A 13,331-nucleotide genomic window follows, 5' to 3' on the forward strand; every position below is an offset into this window, starting at 1 on the left:
GTCACGTCCTCCTTCTGGGCTCCAGGCATCTGCGGTCCGGGCACTTGCTGACCCTTCTGAGCCCAGAGGCTCACGGGCGGAGCCACCCTGCCGGCGTGCTGCTTCCCTCCCGCGAGGAGGCTTCCTGGGGCTGAGGGCCCGCAGCAGGCACTGGCCCGCTCGGAGAGTTCCCGTTGGAGAGGCCGGGCCCTGGGCTTCCGACAAGTCCGCCTTGCTTGTCAATTGCAGTCTGCACCTTCTATTCTGGGAGGCCCTGGAAGGACCCAGCCAGGTGGAGAGGTCCGGGTGCAGGTCTGGCTGCCCTCGGCATGCTGAAAGGTTGGGGCCCGTGGCTGGGGCAGAGAGCCCCGAGTTGGCACCAGCAGACACGACCTCCAGCCCTGCCTCCGCCCCGTCCTGCAGATACATGCCGTCGCCCCCCCTTGGCGTGGTGTTCTCCAGCTGTCACGTGTGGCCTACGCGTGTCGCCCTGACTTAGGCGTCTAGTGGCCACTGACAGAGAAAAGGGGAGGCCAGCAGTGGGGCCAGCCTCCACCCCACGACGCACTCTCGTGGAGTCCAGCAGCCTCCCGTCCCGCGTGCGCTCTGCCCACTGGGCTCCCTGAGGGACGGGAAGCCTGGGAAGGGAGCGCAGCTGCTAGGAGGGGCCGCTCTTTCCCACGCTTCGCCCCACCCACAGCCCTGCCTGGTCCAGACCGTCACCCTGTGCCCTCTCCTCCCCGCTAAGGCAACTGGAGTCCCTTGCCCAGCACAGCCCTGACTTCCCAAAGCCCCCAGGGAACAGGACGTCATCCATCATCTCTCCCCGGCCCCCTCCCTGCTCCCGCCGGCACGGCCCCCACGCAGCTGTCCGCACCCCGGCCTGGGGCGTCGCGAGCTCGCCCGGGCAGCCCCTTCCTTGGCCTCTGTCCCCTCTGCCAGGACAACTCCTGCTCAGCGCTACCCCAGGAAGCCCTCCCTGCCTCGGCTGGCCCAGGGCCCTCGCGTCACTGGACTGGACTGTCCACCCCGACCTCCCCTAGGACGCACGCTCCAGGAGAGATGCGCTCTGTGGGCTCCACCCCTGCGAGTCGGGGCGCAGCACGGAGCGGAGGGCCAGTGAGTGACAGCGAGCAAGCGGAGGGCGGCTGCGGGCCCCCCCTCCCTGCTGGACCCAGGTCCAAGCCTGCCTGGCCCAGTCAGGGGCTCACGCGGTGGCTGCAGGTCAGCACGGCAGCCCGGCATTGGTCCCCAAGGCTACCCTAAGCCCATCTCAAGCAAATCAGGGTCAGATATTTGTCCTCACTCCCTCTGAGCCGGCCAACTCGTCCCAAGCAGAGAGGGCCCCACCAGCTCCAGCCGGGGGCCAGGCCAGGGGCAGACACGGCCACACCCGGCCCAGCGGCCGGAAGGCCAGGCGGCCCTCTCCGTGGTCCGCGCCCTCCAGGAAGGCAGCAGACACCGACAGACCCATCCTGCCCTTCTGAGAATAAGGGAGAAGCCGCAGAGCTTCCTGCAGGGGCAGCTGGGGTGCCGCGCACACCCTGGGAACAGGGAGACACAGCAACGTCGGCACCCACTGCAGCGAGACCCAGCTGGTGGGCACTGCTCCTGGCCGCCCCTCACCCCTGCCCTCTCACTTCACTGCTGAGCGGTGGGCAGAAGCCCCGGCCGCGCTCTCGGCGGCGCGGTTGGGGGAGGGGGTGGTGCAGACTAGGGGGAGGCGGGACCTCCCACCCTGGGCATGCGGCCCGCAACCCCTTCCTCTCCCCTCCCCCATAGCAGCCCGCCTGGGCGCAGAGAAGACCCTGCGGGCCTGCCCCTCCCGGGCGCGGGCAGGGGCCGGAGGGGCGGCGGGCTGTCCCCTCACACTGACTTACTTGGTGCCGGCTGGCTCCGGCCAGGAGCTCGCTGGCCGCCTCTGCGTGCGAGGACGCAGCCTCAAGGCCGGCTTCAATACTATCTGCAAATCAAGACAACAGAAGCAATTATAGAGTGGAGAACCTGAGGTCGCCCAGGGCCGTGCGGACGGGGCGTGGACGGCATCTGTCCCCCCGGTGATCACTCCAGGCACAAGCGGGGAGTCCAGCCTCCAGAGAACAGAGGCTGCAGCGAGGGGGCACCGGTCGGCCCCCTGGCGTGGGCGCTGGCCGGCCTGAGCTGTCCGGACAGAGAGCCCAGGAGTGCCTGTCCCCTGGAGCCACGGCAGCCCACTCGGGAAAGAGTGAGGCCCGGCTCTGCAATGACTGCACGCTCACAGTCACCGTGAAGACGGCGAGACGGCCTGGGAACACCCTCCTCCGCACTCGGCCCTGGACGTCAGCAAGTGCGCTAAGCGGCCGGTCCTGACAACACTGAGGGGCTGAGTGCGGACCAGGACTTCAGGCAGGGGCCGGCTGGGCGCGTCCACGCAGCCCCCCAGAGGTGCCAGCCCCACAGCACACCTGAGCCGCCCTGACGAGGCCCGGGGCCGCCCTTGCACACCAGGAGACTCCCCTCCGCGACGCCCTTGGTAAAAAGGCAGCATCACAGAAAACAGGGGCCAGATCCATCCTTGCCCCGCTGTGGCTGCACAGCCCAGCTGGAGGGCACGCAGGGCAGGGGTGAGTCAGGACCGCGGTGCTTGACCCCAGCAGGAACCGGGTTTGCACCCAGCTGAGGACCAGGGCGATTCTCTATGCTGTTTTCTCTCCTCCCAAAGGGAAGGACCGCCCAGACGATCAGGGAGTGGGCACGGCCATGGGCACGGCCCTCAGCAGGGACCAGGCGCAGAGGTGCATCAAGTACATTCTTGTAGGAAAACAGGACAAGCCTCCAAATTCATGCATTTTGGTGAGTACTCCAGAGGCGGAAACGGCTAAACGCCCACGTCTCCCTGGAGAGCTGCGCTCCCGGGCGCCACCCAGGCCCAGGCAGGGACCGTTCCCATAAACGCAGGTGCCGCCCAGGCACCAAGTCCCCTGGGCCCCGGGCTGAGCAGGGGGCGTCTTCCCTGCCTGTGGTGCCCTCCCTGAAGCCTGAGTCCGGCCGCTCCATGGGGAGCCCCATCAGGAGGGGCACAGGCAGGGCCACAGGCCCCCGGGCTCCCCCCCAGTCCCCGCTGCAGGTGCTCGGCGGGGGCTGCCCTGGAGGCCTCTGCTCTGGGGGTCTCCGGGGCACCCAGACTCTGGGTCAGGCCCCCCGGGACCAAAGAGAAGCCCCTCAGCACCACTCCCCCAAACATGGACAGAGCTACAGGCACGCCGGGGGCGGGTGGCCTGCACTCTGCCAGCCAGCCGTCCGCAGCCCTGCAGCCGGACCCTGCCCAAGCCCCAGGCCAGAACTGACCCAGAGGCAGGAGCCAGTGGGGCTGGGCCTCGAGCCACCCCCACACCAGGCGTGGCAGCCACTCCCCTGCTTGGTCTCAGCCCACCGGAGCGGAGAGTGGGTGTCCTGCCCCTACCCCTCTCACTCATTCAGCAAACCTCTCTGAGTCAGCACTGTGCCTGCCGATGCCAAGAGGAGCTCGCTGCCAGCGTACCGTCCCGACGGAGGAGAGCCGGGAGCCACGGGGCGCGGGAGAGGGGCCGCCGGCCCACCAGAGCAGGCAGGGGCGTCTGCGCCAGGCTGGGCCTCGTGACCGAGGAGCGTGCCGAGCGCCGCACCCGGGGGCCACCAGGAGAAACACAGCCACCAAGCTCCTGCCTTGATCCGGGGCTGGGAACTCGCGGGACGGGTCTCAACACCCAGGGCCACACCCGTGCCACCTGCTGCCAGCCCCCCTCGGCCCTTAGAGTGTGCCCACCCTGCAGCACCCCAAAACCAGGTCTGGCTCTGCCTGTGGGGGAGCAGGTGGTCTCCCGAACTAGGCCCCTCCCCACGGTCCAGCCCAGGGCACGGCCGTGTCCTGGGTCTGCGTGCATCTCTGATCCGCCCAGCCCTGCTTGGTGCAGACCCCCACTAGAAGGTCTGCTGGGGCCTCTGCTGAGGGCGTCTGTGGCCCCTGCTCGTCCCCACGAGGATGAATCCTGCCGCCCACGCTGCAGCCCTCAGGAGGGAGCTGGTCCTGCTTCTGCCATCGTCTCCAAAGTCCTTCCAGCAGCTCCCCAGGAAGGGGTGAGGCAAGGGTCCGGTGGAGCTCAGCTTGGAGCTGTGGGTGGAGCCATTACGCGCAGACAGAAGGCAGCCCGACGAAGGGCACCCCTGACGGACACTGAGAGGCGCCTCGAGGAGGAGGAGGAAAACGGGTGCGGGGAGGAGATGCTGAGGCGCCCCGGAGGGCCCGGCCTGCCCTCCACACCAGGCTCAGAAACTTCTGCAAAGCTGGCCCCGGCGGTGGGCCCTGGGAGGCTGCGAGCCCCAGACACTGCCCTGGCCTGTTCTGGGGGCTGAGTGACCCAGGCAGAAGGGACCCCACTCCGAGAGCCCAAGAGGGCGTCAGGAGGTGAGCTCACCTGCCCTGCCTGCACCACGCCCAAGACAGGGCACGGCAGGGGCAGGGAGGTGAGCTAAGCCGGGCCAGTGATGGAAGAAACGGTGCCGGCCTCCCACGAGCACCCGAGCGATTCACTTTCCGAGGTCTCGGAGGCCCCGCGGAGGCCCTGTCATGTGGAGCGACCCCAGATGGACCTGGCTCTGAGCCTCAGCTCCTTCACGCCCAGGACTGGCCTGGAGCCTCGGTCTCCCCAGCAGACGCACAGGGGCCTCAGCTCTCCCCGTGGTTCTTGCTCGAAGCTCCATGCAGGCTGTTGAGGGTCCACTTACTCGGCAGGGCCTCGGCGGGCTGGCCCTCGCCGGCGGGGCCGGGGGCCGTGAAGGTCTCAGCCACCATGCGCTCGACGGGCGTGAGGACGGGGCCGGGGGCCCGGGGGCGCTCGGCCAGCTTCCTGCGCACCACCCCTCGCAGGTCCCGCCACTTGTGCTTGACGTCGCCCAGGTCGCGGCGGCAGTAGCCCAGCGCGTTCACCGCCTGCAGGATGCGGCTCCACACGCGGTGCTTCCGGGCGGGTGGGCCCCGCAGAGCCCCGAACAGCAGCGGGTAGTGGCGCGTCACCCTCTGCACCAGCACCTCGGTCTCCTGCGGGCTGAAGTTGGGCTTCCGCGTCTTGGTGCGTGAGTGGGAGCCCGGCCGCAGGGGCGCACAGCCCGGCCCGGGCAGCAGGGCCACCACGGCCGGCTCGGGGCTGGAGCTGCGCCGGCACACGGCCTTGCCGCTGCTGGACCCTGGAAAGGCACCAGAGGCTCAGGGCGGGCGGAGGCCAACAGGCGCCTGGCAGCAGATGGGACGGGCCGTGGAGAGCAGAGCCCCCGACCCCGGCTCGTGGCCCCGGGTCTCCACTGCACCCCGTAGAGGGGACGGTGGCCCCAGGCCGACAACCGTCATCGCAGGGACACCCATAACAGCACGCAGCACGCAGCAGGGGCCCGTCTGGGCCCAGGTGCCCATCCCCTCTGCCGGGCCCCAACCAGGGTCACAGCAGGTGAGTCCTTGCCACCTCCCCGCCCGGGACACAGCCCCTCCCGATCAGTGATGGGGCTCAGTGACCATCCGGGTGACAGCTGGGTGTCCATCTGGAGCGTAAAAGCCTCCTGCACACCCAGACGAGACGGCAGCCAGAGCGAGGTGAGGGAGGACGTGGAGACAGACGGGGCCCTGGGGAGACGGGCGGCCCCGCCAGAGCAGGGTCCTGCGGGAACCCAGGCTCTGCAGCTGAGCGAGGGACCTGAGGCGGCGCAGCCCGACTCTCTCCAGTCGCTTTGTTCCTGGGGGTGCAGCACACCCCGAGGAAGGCAGCCGGGCCGCCCGCTGGGGAGCAGGGCATGCATGGGCCTCAGCACCTCGCCGGCGCCCAGGCCTGAGAGGCGGGAGGCTACTCAGAGCCAGGGGACCCCAGTGAGGCAACGACTCGGCAGGGGAAAGGGTGAGGGTGGGGGGCAGCCCTGGGCCGTGGCTGGGTGCTGACTGCTGGCCGAGTGGCTCGGGGTGCCCCGAGCCGCCTTGCTCTTCCAGGCCAGGGGCTGTGAGTACCCCCTCCCCGACCTCCCCGCTGCCCAGGGCAGCCGGGCACTCAGGGCAGCAGCAGGAAAGCCTTAAGGCCACAGCAGGTGGCAGGCCAGGCTGGGTGGGGCCGAGGCCCTCACGTTGGGGAGACTGGGAAACAGCAGGGACGTCAGCTCCCCCCTCACAGCCCTGTAACCCACCACGTACGTTTCCTGGGAAGCGGCTCCCGGCTGCACACCCCCAGCAGTCTCCGTGGGGGGACCCACTGCAGCCCATCCCCCGCCCAGGACAGCTTGTCCTCCCCCTGGGGAGTCCCTGGCTGGGGAGGAAGGCCCGGGGCGGGGGGGCGGGGGCAGGCAGGCCAGGGCTCTTCCAAGAGCAAAACGGGTGGGCCAGCCTCTTGCGTGAAACTCCTCAGGCCCGGCCTTCCCGAGGGGCTGGGGGCGACCTGAGGAGGTGGGGAGGGAATGCGGCAGACGCCCAGACCTCCAAACCTGCCCGGGCCTTGCCGTCTGCCCGCGCCTGGGGGAACGGGCAGGTGGCTGGGTGGATGGCATGGGTACCCACCGATGGCCTCTCCTTGCTCTGACACCATGGAGGCCAAGTCCTTGATGATCTGGTTCACATCCAACAGGTCACTCTGTGGAAACAAGATGGCAGCCATTAGGTCAAGGGCACGGCCACCAAGAGTGCTAAGTGAGAGGCAAGGACCAGAACAAGCCCAGGGTCACCCCGCAAGTCAGAGACATTGCTGGGATCTGAAACACTGTCTCCTGACCCCGAGGCCAAACCCCATGCTGAGGATCCCAGGGCTGCGCGCTCCCTTGCCGTGTACAGAGGACCCTGGAAGGCTGCAGTCTAGTCTAGTGCAGGGCTGTGGCCCCAGCACTGTCCTGCAGGCCTGACTAAAGGGGGAAGGAGGCTGAGAGCAGAGGGCACAGTCTGCACCTCCCACAGGCCTGTCAGTCCTGCAGGCACCTCACTCCTCATTCCCTCCTGGGGGGGCTCCTTGACAGAGGGTCCACTTTTCCTTCTCTGTACACTCGGCACCTAGCGTGGGCCAGCACACGTGGGTGGGTGGTGGGTGGATGGATGGATGGACGATGGATGGACGGTGGTGGGTGGGTGGATGGACGGTAGCCCCAGTGCTGTCTAAAGAATGAGTAACTTTGTGAAGCTAGTGAATGGGGTAAGAAGCAGAACTGAGCCCAGGAAACTCTGGGGCACCTCCCGCCCTGCATGTCACGCTGTCCTCTTGCATCTTCCGTGCCGCCCGCCTCTATCCTAACTCCACTTTGCCCCGCAACAGTACCAGTGATGCTGGTGAGGGGTGTGGCCACACCACTCACGGACCACCTGCCTGGGGTTGTGCCAGGGGCACCTCACACATGGCACCTTCACACCTGGCAGCACCTGTGAAGGTGGGTCACAGCACCCACCTGACAATGGAGGTTGCGGGGCCCGGAAAGGTGTGTGCCCTCCCGGGCCTCACAGGAAGGGGGAGGGCTGGGATGGGCACCGATGCCCGCTGACTTGAAGCCCTCTCCCTGCAGGAGACGGCTCCTCCACCGGCCAGCCAGGTGACCCTGCGCAAAGCCATTCACCTCGGAGCCAGGTTCCCCCACCTACCACTGGGCAAATCCAAACCTCCTCCTCCCTCAGTGCCCAGCGCCTGGCCAGGGTAGAGCCAGAGGGAAGGTTCCTTCACGCCCGTGAGACGGCGGGGAGCGTTCACAGCCCGCCCCTGCCCCTGCCACCCTGCAGCTCACGCGGAGCCTGGACTGACTTCCACGAGGCTCATTTCACCCCACTGCAAAATATTACCAGGAGACTCATCCCCTTTTTAGGAGTGCTCTGGGAGATGAAGCAATTAGCCTGATCTTAAACCAACACGTACTATCAACTGCAATTCCACCACGGGGCTCACACACGGCGGAGGCGGCGGCTCTGCTGGGACGGGGCCCACGGCCGGGAAGGTGGTGGTGAGCGTGGGGCCTCGAGTGGCCTTGGCCTGGGCCCATTTCCGGGATCCGCATCCCCACGGCCCTCCCTGGCTGAGGCCACTGGCGGGGAGGCCAAGCTTAGGCGCCACCCTAAGGTCCAGACCTCAAGGTCACACGCGACAGCCGCGGTATCAGCCAGGCCTCAGGCAGACAGACACACCTCTTCACACTTCCAGGTTCCCGTCCCAAGGCCACCAGACCACCAACCTTGACCTCGGCCCCTGAGCTTGCCCGGTGGGCCGCGGACAGAAGTCTCTCTCGCACAAGGCTGGCCTGGGGGCCCTGAGCCTGACCGTGGGTGCACTTGGACTCGGGGGCTCAGAGGAGCTTTTCTAGGGCACACAGCCTCCCATGCTGTGTGAGGGCACCGCTGGTACCCCCACTTCACAGACGGGGAAATCGTCACCAGAGGTTAAGGGACTTGCCCCGGGACACGCAGCTGGGGAATACCGGCACCCGCGTTCACGCCTGCCCGGTCCCCCTTCCCTGGGTCACCGCCGGGAGCGGGGCAGCCCCGGCAGTCGGGACACCTGATCAGCACCCAGGGGTGGCGGGTGCTCCCAGGGACGTCTGGTGCCACAGCCACTGGCACCGGCAGACTTAACGTGCACGCGCTGGACCCCTTCCCGTGGGCACAGGGATGGAGCCTCGCAAGGGAGAGGACAGGGAGGGGGTGGCTGAGCAGGGGCCTGGGAGCGAGCCCACCGCCCCTGGAGCACGAGCAGCCGTGCGTCGCCGCGGCCTGGCCTCGGCGGGACACACGGCTGCTGCAGCAGCACTGACCCCGAGAACCCAGGACAGCCCGGGTGGAACACGGGGTCCCCGGTCCGGCTCACGTTCTGGGCTTCAGGAGAGGCCCCCACAGAGATGCAGCAGCCAACGCAAGCCCCCAAACGCTGCAAACACGCAGGCGCAGGGGCTGCCGACCAGCTCTGCACACGGCCGTCTCCACCAGGGCCTTGTCTCCTCCCCACGTGACCTTTCTGTAGCGAGCAGCCCTCCGAACACGGTCGGGGCTGTGGCCAAGGACGCCGGCCCGGAGCAGCAATGACCCGGTCCGCTGGCGTGAGCTGAGACGCACCCAGAGCGCCGGGCGCACAGGCCAGCAGCACCGAGGAGGCTGAGCCTCACGCAGGCGACCCGCCCGGACTGCGCTCCAAGGGCACCCGCATCTCATCCTCCAGAAACTCATCATCACGGCTGCCTCCTGGGAGGTCTCCACTCGCTGGGGTCTGGGGAGTCGATGTAACCTTTGACACGGACACCCTCCTTCATTCCCAGCCTCCCTCTTTTTAAGACGCCTGAGACTCCGGCCGCTGACCGTCGCCACCGCTCGGCTGGCGTTGAGGAGCGCCTCCAGCCCCACGTCTTCTGCAGACTGTCCTGGGGCCCTGCTTCGCCCTCAGACCCATGACCCTCCGAGCTGTTCGGCGATGAATAAACCCCTCGCTTGGAAGAGACCCTCAGGCTGGGCTCCTGGCGACGCTCCGTGCTCCAGGGACGGCTTTCTGCAGAGACCCTTCCCCACGTGACGCAGACCTGACTCGCCCAGGACGAGGCTGGGCCCGGACCCCTAATTCCCTCTCTGCCTCACACAAGATGAACCGAACCACTCATCCCGTGACCCGCTGGGGCAGGAGGCGTGCTGGCCAAGTGTCAGCCCAGCTCCTTTCCATGGCCTGCGCCCCCCGCGGATGCCCCAGCCCAGCCCCTCCGGCTCGGCGCACTCCCTTGCAGACGAGAAGCCAGTCCCGACTCCCAGGTGTTTGCACGTCATACAGCACAGCGTCCTCCTCGCTCAAGAGCCCCCCACTCCCTGGAACAATCCTTCTGAATAAAGATCTTACCCACTCAAAAAAGAAGGAAGCCGCGTGGGGGGGATGAGGGGCGAGGGTGTCCAGGGCCACCCGCTCCAGCGGGTCTCCACCAGCTTGGTGGCCAAGGGAGCGAGGATGGGAGCAGGGGACACTGCCCGAGCACCAGGCTGACCCCCGACCTCGGGCCACCGTGAGGGGCTCAGCAGGGTGCGCCCCCCCCACCACCACGCAGAACCAGACGGACCACGGGAAAAGGGTGGCAGGCGAGCCTGGGGCCACAGACCCCTCCTGGACTCCCAGGCAGAAGCCTCCTATGTGACCTCAGAGAACGGACCAGACTGGCTCCGAGGGGCTGCTCAGAGCATGGGGACCCCAGGATCCCAGCTCCCAGCCAGATGAGCCTGTGGGCACACAGCCTCCAGCCCCCCTGCAAGGTCTGGGGCAGGGAGCCCCACGCGCACGTCCCTAGTAATGTGGAGCAGGTGTGACCCTGGCTGCCCGGGGTCTGCGGTCCCCACCCCAGCCCCAGGCCTCTGGCCGGTGGAGGAGTTTGTGGGCTAGCACCTCCTCCTCGTCCAGGATCACTCACGGGTGCTGGGACGTGCTGGCTGGGGGTAGACCTGATGACGGGCCAGGAGAGGGAGGGGCCCAGGGGAGGGGGCAGCACACAGAGCGGCAGTATCTGGGCACAGGCGACCGGCACGGATGGCTGTCCCTCGGGTCACCGTGCTGGGCACCTGAGCAGGCCTGGGCTCCCGATGGAGGATGCCAAGGGCAAATGAGGGGGCTGTGCCAGAGATCTGGGCCCCACCAGGAGCTGGGGTAGGAGCCGAGCTCCAGGCAGAAGTCCAGGACTCAGTCCCCGGGGTGTGACCTCAAGGCCTGGCTGGTCACAGGGGCCATGCTGGGAGCCCAGAAGCCCCCCAGGGCTGCCCTAGGATGGAGCCCCCGGGGCAGCCCCAGCCACGACGCACGAGGGCGGCACTGGGAGCCATGTGCCCAGGCGTGGGCACCAGAGAGCGGGAGAGACTATAAAGCACCTTAACTTAGTAAATGTTTAAAGCAGGCAATTATTTTCCTGATGGCTTCTAAAACTAGAACTCATTAAAAGCTCTCACGGAATCTTCTCTCTTTTTACTGGCGCTGAGGAATAACAACCTTGCATAGGACATAATAAAACCTCGTGTGTGTGTGTGTGTGTGTGTGTGTGTGTGTGTGTGTGTGTGTCCTCCACCTTTAAGAGCAAAAGGAAAGAAAATGCCGCTGCACTTCTCTCTATCACGCAATCTCTTCTCGTAATTAGGATCTTGGCAACCATCCACCTACAGAGACGCGGTCCCAGTTCACGGAATAGCCAAACTTTATTTATCGATTTATTCCCACGTTTATAGCTAGATATTGGCCAGATCAACAACCCCCCACCCTCTGGCCGCACAATGCCAGCTACGGGCAGGGTGGCTGAGGCCCCACACGCTCTGCTCAGCCTGGAGGCCCTTCCTGGCCCCTCTCTACCCCAGCCTGCTCCCTCCTCGGCCTGCCAGGTAGCCATGGCAACAGAGCAGCTGGTGAGCACAGAGCTCTGCACCTGGGTCAGGTGACACGGCAGCTCAGGAGGGGAACAGGTAGCGCCAGGCCTCACAGGTGAGATCAGGGGAGCTGGGCTTGGCACAAGGAGCCGGTGAAGACATGGCAGCACAGGCCGCGGGCAGAGCTGGCTGGGAGGCAACAGGTGAGTCGGCCAGACCCATGCCTGGCAAGCCCGTTCCATGCTGGCAGTGGCTGGGGGCACGTGCCCGTCTCATTCGAACTCCTCCCGACCCCCTGGGGAGACCAGGCACCGCCCTGCGCTCCAGACAGGAGGAGCCCACCTCAACCAGAGTTCAGAGACCGGCCATGGGCAGGCGGAGCTGGGCCTCGTGGGCTGGCTCCTGGGCTCCGCCAACCCCTCGTGGGGCGATCTCAGTGCCCTGCTGCAACCTCCTCATCTGGGGAAGGTGTCAGAGCATCACGGTCGGGATAGCCCCGCTCTCGAGTCAGGCGGCTGGGCTCCAGTCCCGGCTCTGCCACACGCAAGCCGTGCGGCCTGTGGCCCGGCCAGGTGACGACTCCGCCAAGGCTCCACCTCATCTCTGGTCAAGCTGGAGCGCCGCGCTGCTCACGTTCACAGGGCTTTTGTGTGGGCTGACGAGAAGCTGCGTGTAAATAAAGGCAGCAGAGCCCTTTTATTAAAACACAAATCTTCTGCGGAGTCCCAACACGTACAACTTTTCACCCATTCACCTGCCATCCACTCAACCCTGTCCATCTACCCACCCATCCCCCACCCATGCCCCTACCATCCATCTATCTACCCACCCCTCCATCCCCCATCCCCCTGATTGTTCCAGAGAGAGTCACTGAGTGCCCAGACAGTGTCGTGCACCCTCTGGGGCGCCAGGACTAAAACAGACGAAAATCCCTGCCTCCATGGGGCTTACGTTCTCCTGGAAGAAGAGAAATAATAACGAGGTAAGTAATTAAGTGCTTTGTTAGACAATGCAGAGGACAACTGAAATTTTAGACAGGCAACATCTAAGTCAAAACCTGAAAATAAAAGGAAACAAGTTGCTGGAGTGTCTGGAGGAACAAGGGTCCAGGCTCGGGACGGGGGTGGGGCTGGAGGGACGCACTGGCCCGGTCCTGGCACTGCGACCTCGGCCGCACTCAGGGAGGAGGGACAGGGCAGCCCACTTCGGGGGCAACGAGGAGCCCAGGTCTGGGAGGTGGGACCAAACTGCCCCCAGGCTGGAGAGGGCCGCCCCACCGAGAACCTGGGAGGACGTGGGCCCAGAGCTGGCCAGGGGGCAGCAGGAGCACGGGGGTGTGGAGGCACCCCTGGCAGAGGCGAGGGGCAGCCGTGCAGGGACAAAGCAGGGGTCACCCGTTAGCACTTGGGCAGCAGGGAGGGCCCTGAGGGTCCATGAAGACCACCGGCCGCAGCTATAGGGACAGCAGGCAAGCCACTGGCCAGAGGGAGACTGGGGCTCTGAGGGCGGCCTTGTCTCCAGAAGAGGAAGCTCTGGAGGCCTTGCCTCCGCCCTCTGGGAGGATGGGCTCCCGGGAAAGGGGCCCCGGCGGAGGGCTGGGCACTTGACGGAGTGTGGTGGGGACCTGCAGGCACCCCTCCTGCCCCTCGGGAGAGGCCTCGCCCTGTCTCCCAGCCCCCAGCTCAGCCTGCAGCCCCAGGGGTCACCACAGTGGCACCCAGGGATGCCCCACATTCCAGTCCGCCAAGCACCCCGCAGCCCATTATCTGAGAGTCCCCCATTTCTGATCACCCCACAGGACTAAGAAACAGGCTCAGAGAGGGGACCTGAGGCTGGAAGGGATGCGAGGCGGGGCCCGCTGGGAGAGCCGGCTCTCCCCAGGCTGGCCACAGCCTTGCTGTGTGTCTGAAGGGACCCCAGCCCTTCTTTCGGGACCCCACATGCTCAGTTACAGAAGGCACAGGGTGGAGGGTTCACGGCCACTGAGAATGGGCAGTGGGCACCCAGCCCTGCAGGCCAGACTCCA

The 13,331-nt window shown here is 66.6% G+C and overlaps 1 protein-coding gene across 14 annotated transcripts in view; it reads right to left on the reverse strand.

The window, feature by feature from the left end:
- TSNARE1 (t-SNARE domain containing 1) overlaps positions 1–13,331 on the reverse strand; it is a 145,895-nt gene that overhangs the window by 67,481 nt on the left and 65,083 nt on the right. For 6 of the 14 annotated variants that reach the window (XR_009559570.1, XM_060287405.1, XM_060287406.1 and 3 more), the window contains 2 exons: positions 6,527–6,599; positions 4,723–5,181 (listed from right to left, as the gene is read on the reverse strand). Coding sequence is in view for 13 of the 14 variants with exons in the window: in XM_060287405.1 (XP_060143388.1) it covers positions 4,723–5,181; positions 6,527–6,599 (532 nt within the window). In the remaining variant the exon portion in view is untranslated. Of the gene's footprint in view, positions 1–1,859; positions 1,943–4,722; positions 5,182–6,526; positions 6,600–11,268; positions 11,972–13,331 lie in introns of those variants that run through there. The other 8 variants (XM_060287404.1, XM_060287402.1, XM_060287403.1 and 5 more) reach the window with 3 other exon arrangements.

This window comes from Globicephala melas, chromosome 17 (assembly GCF_963455315.2).
Source record: "Globicephala melas chromosome 17, mGloMel1.2, whole genome shotgun sequence".
Lineage (NCBI taxonomy): Eukaryota > Metazoa > Chordata > Mammalia > Artiodactyla > Delphinidae > Globicephala > Globicephala melas.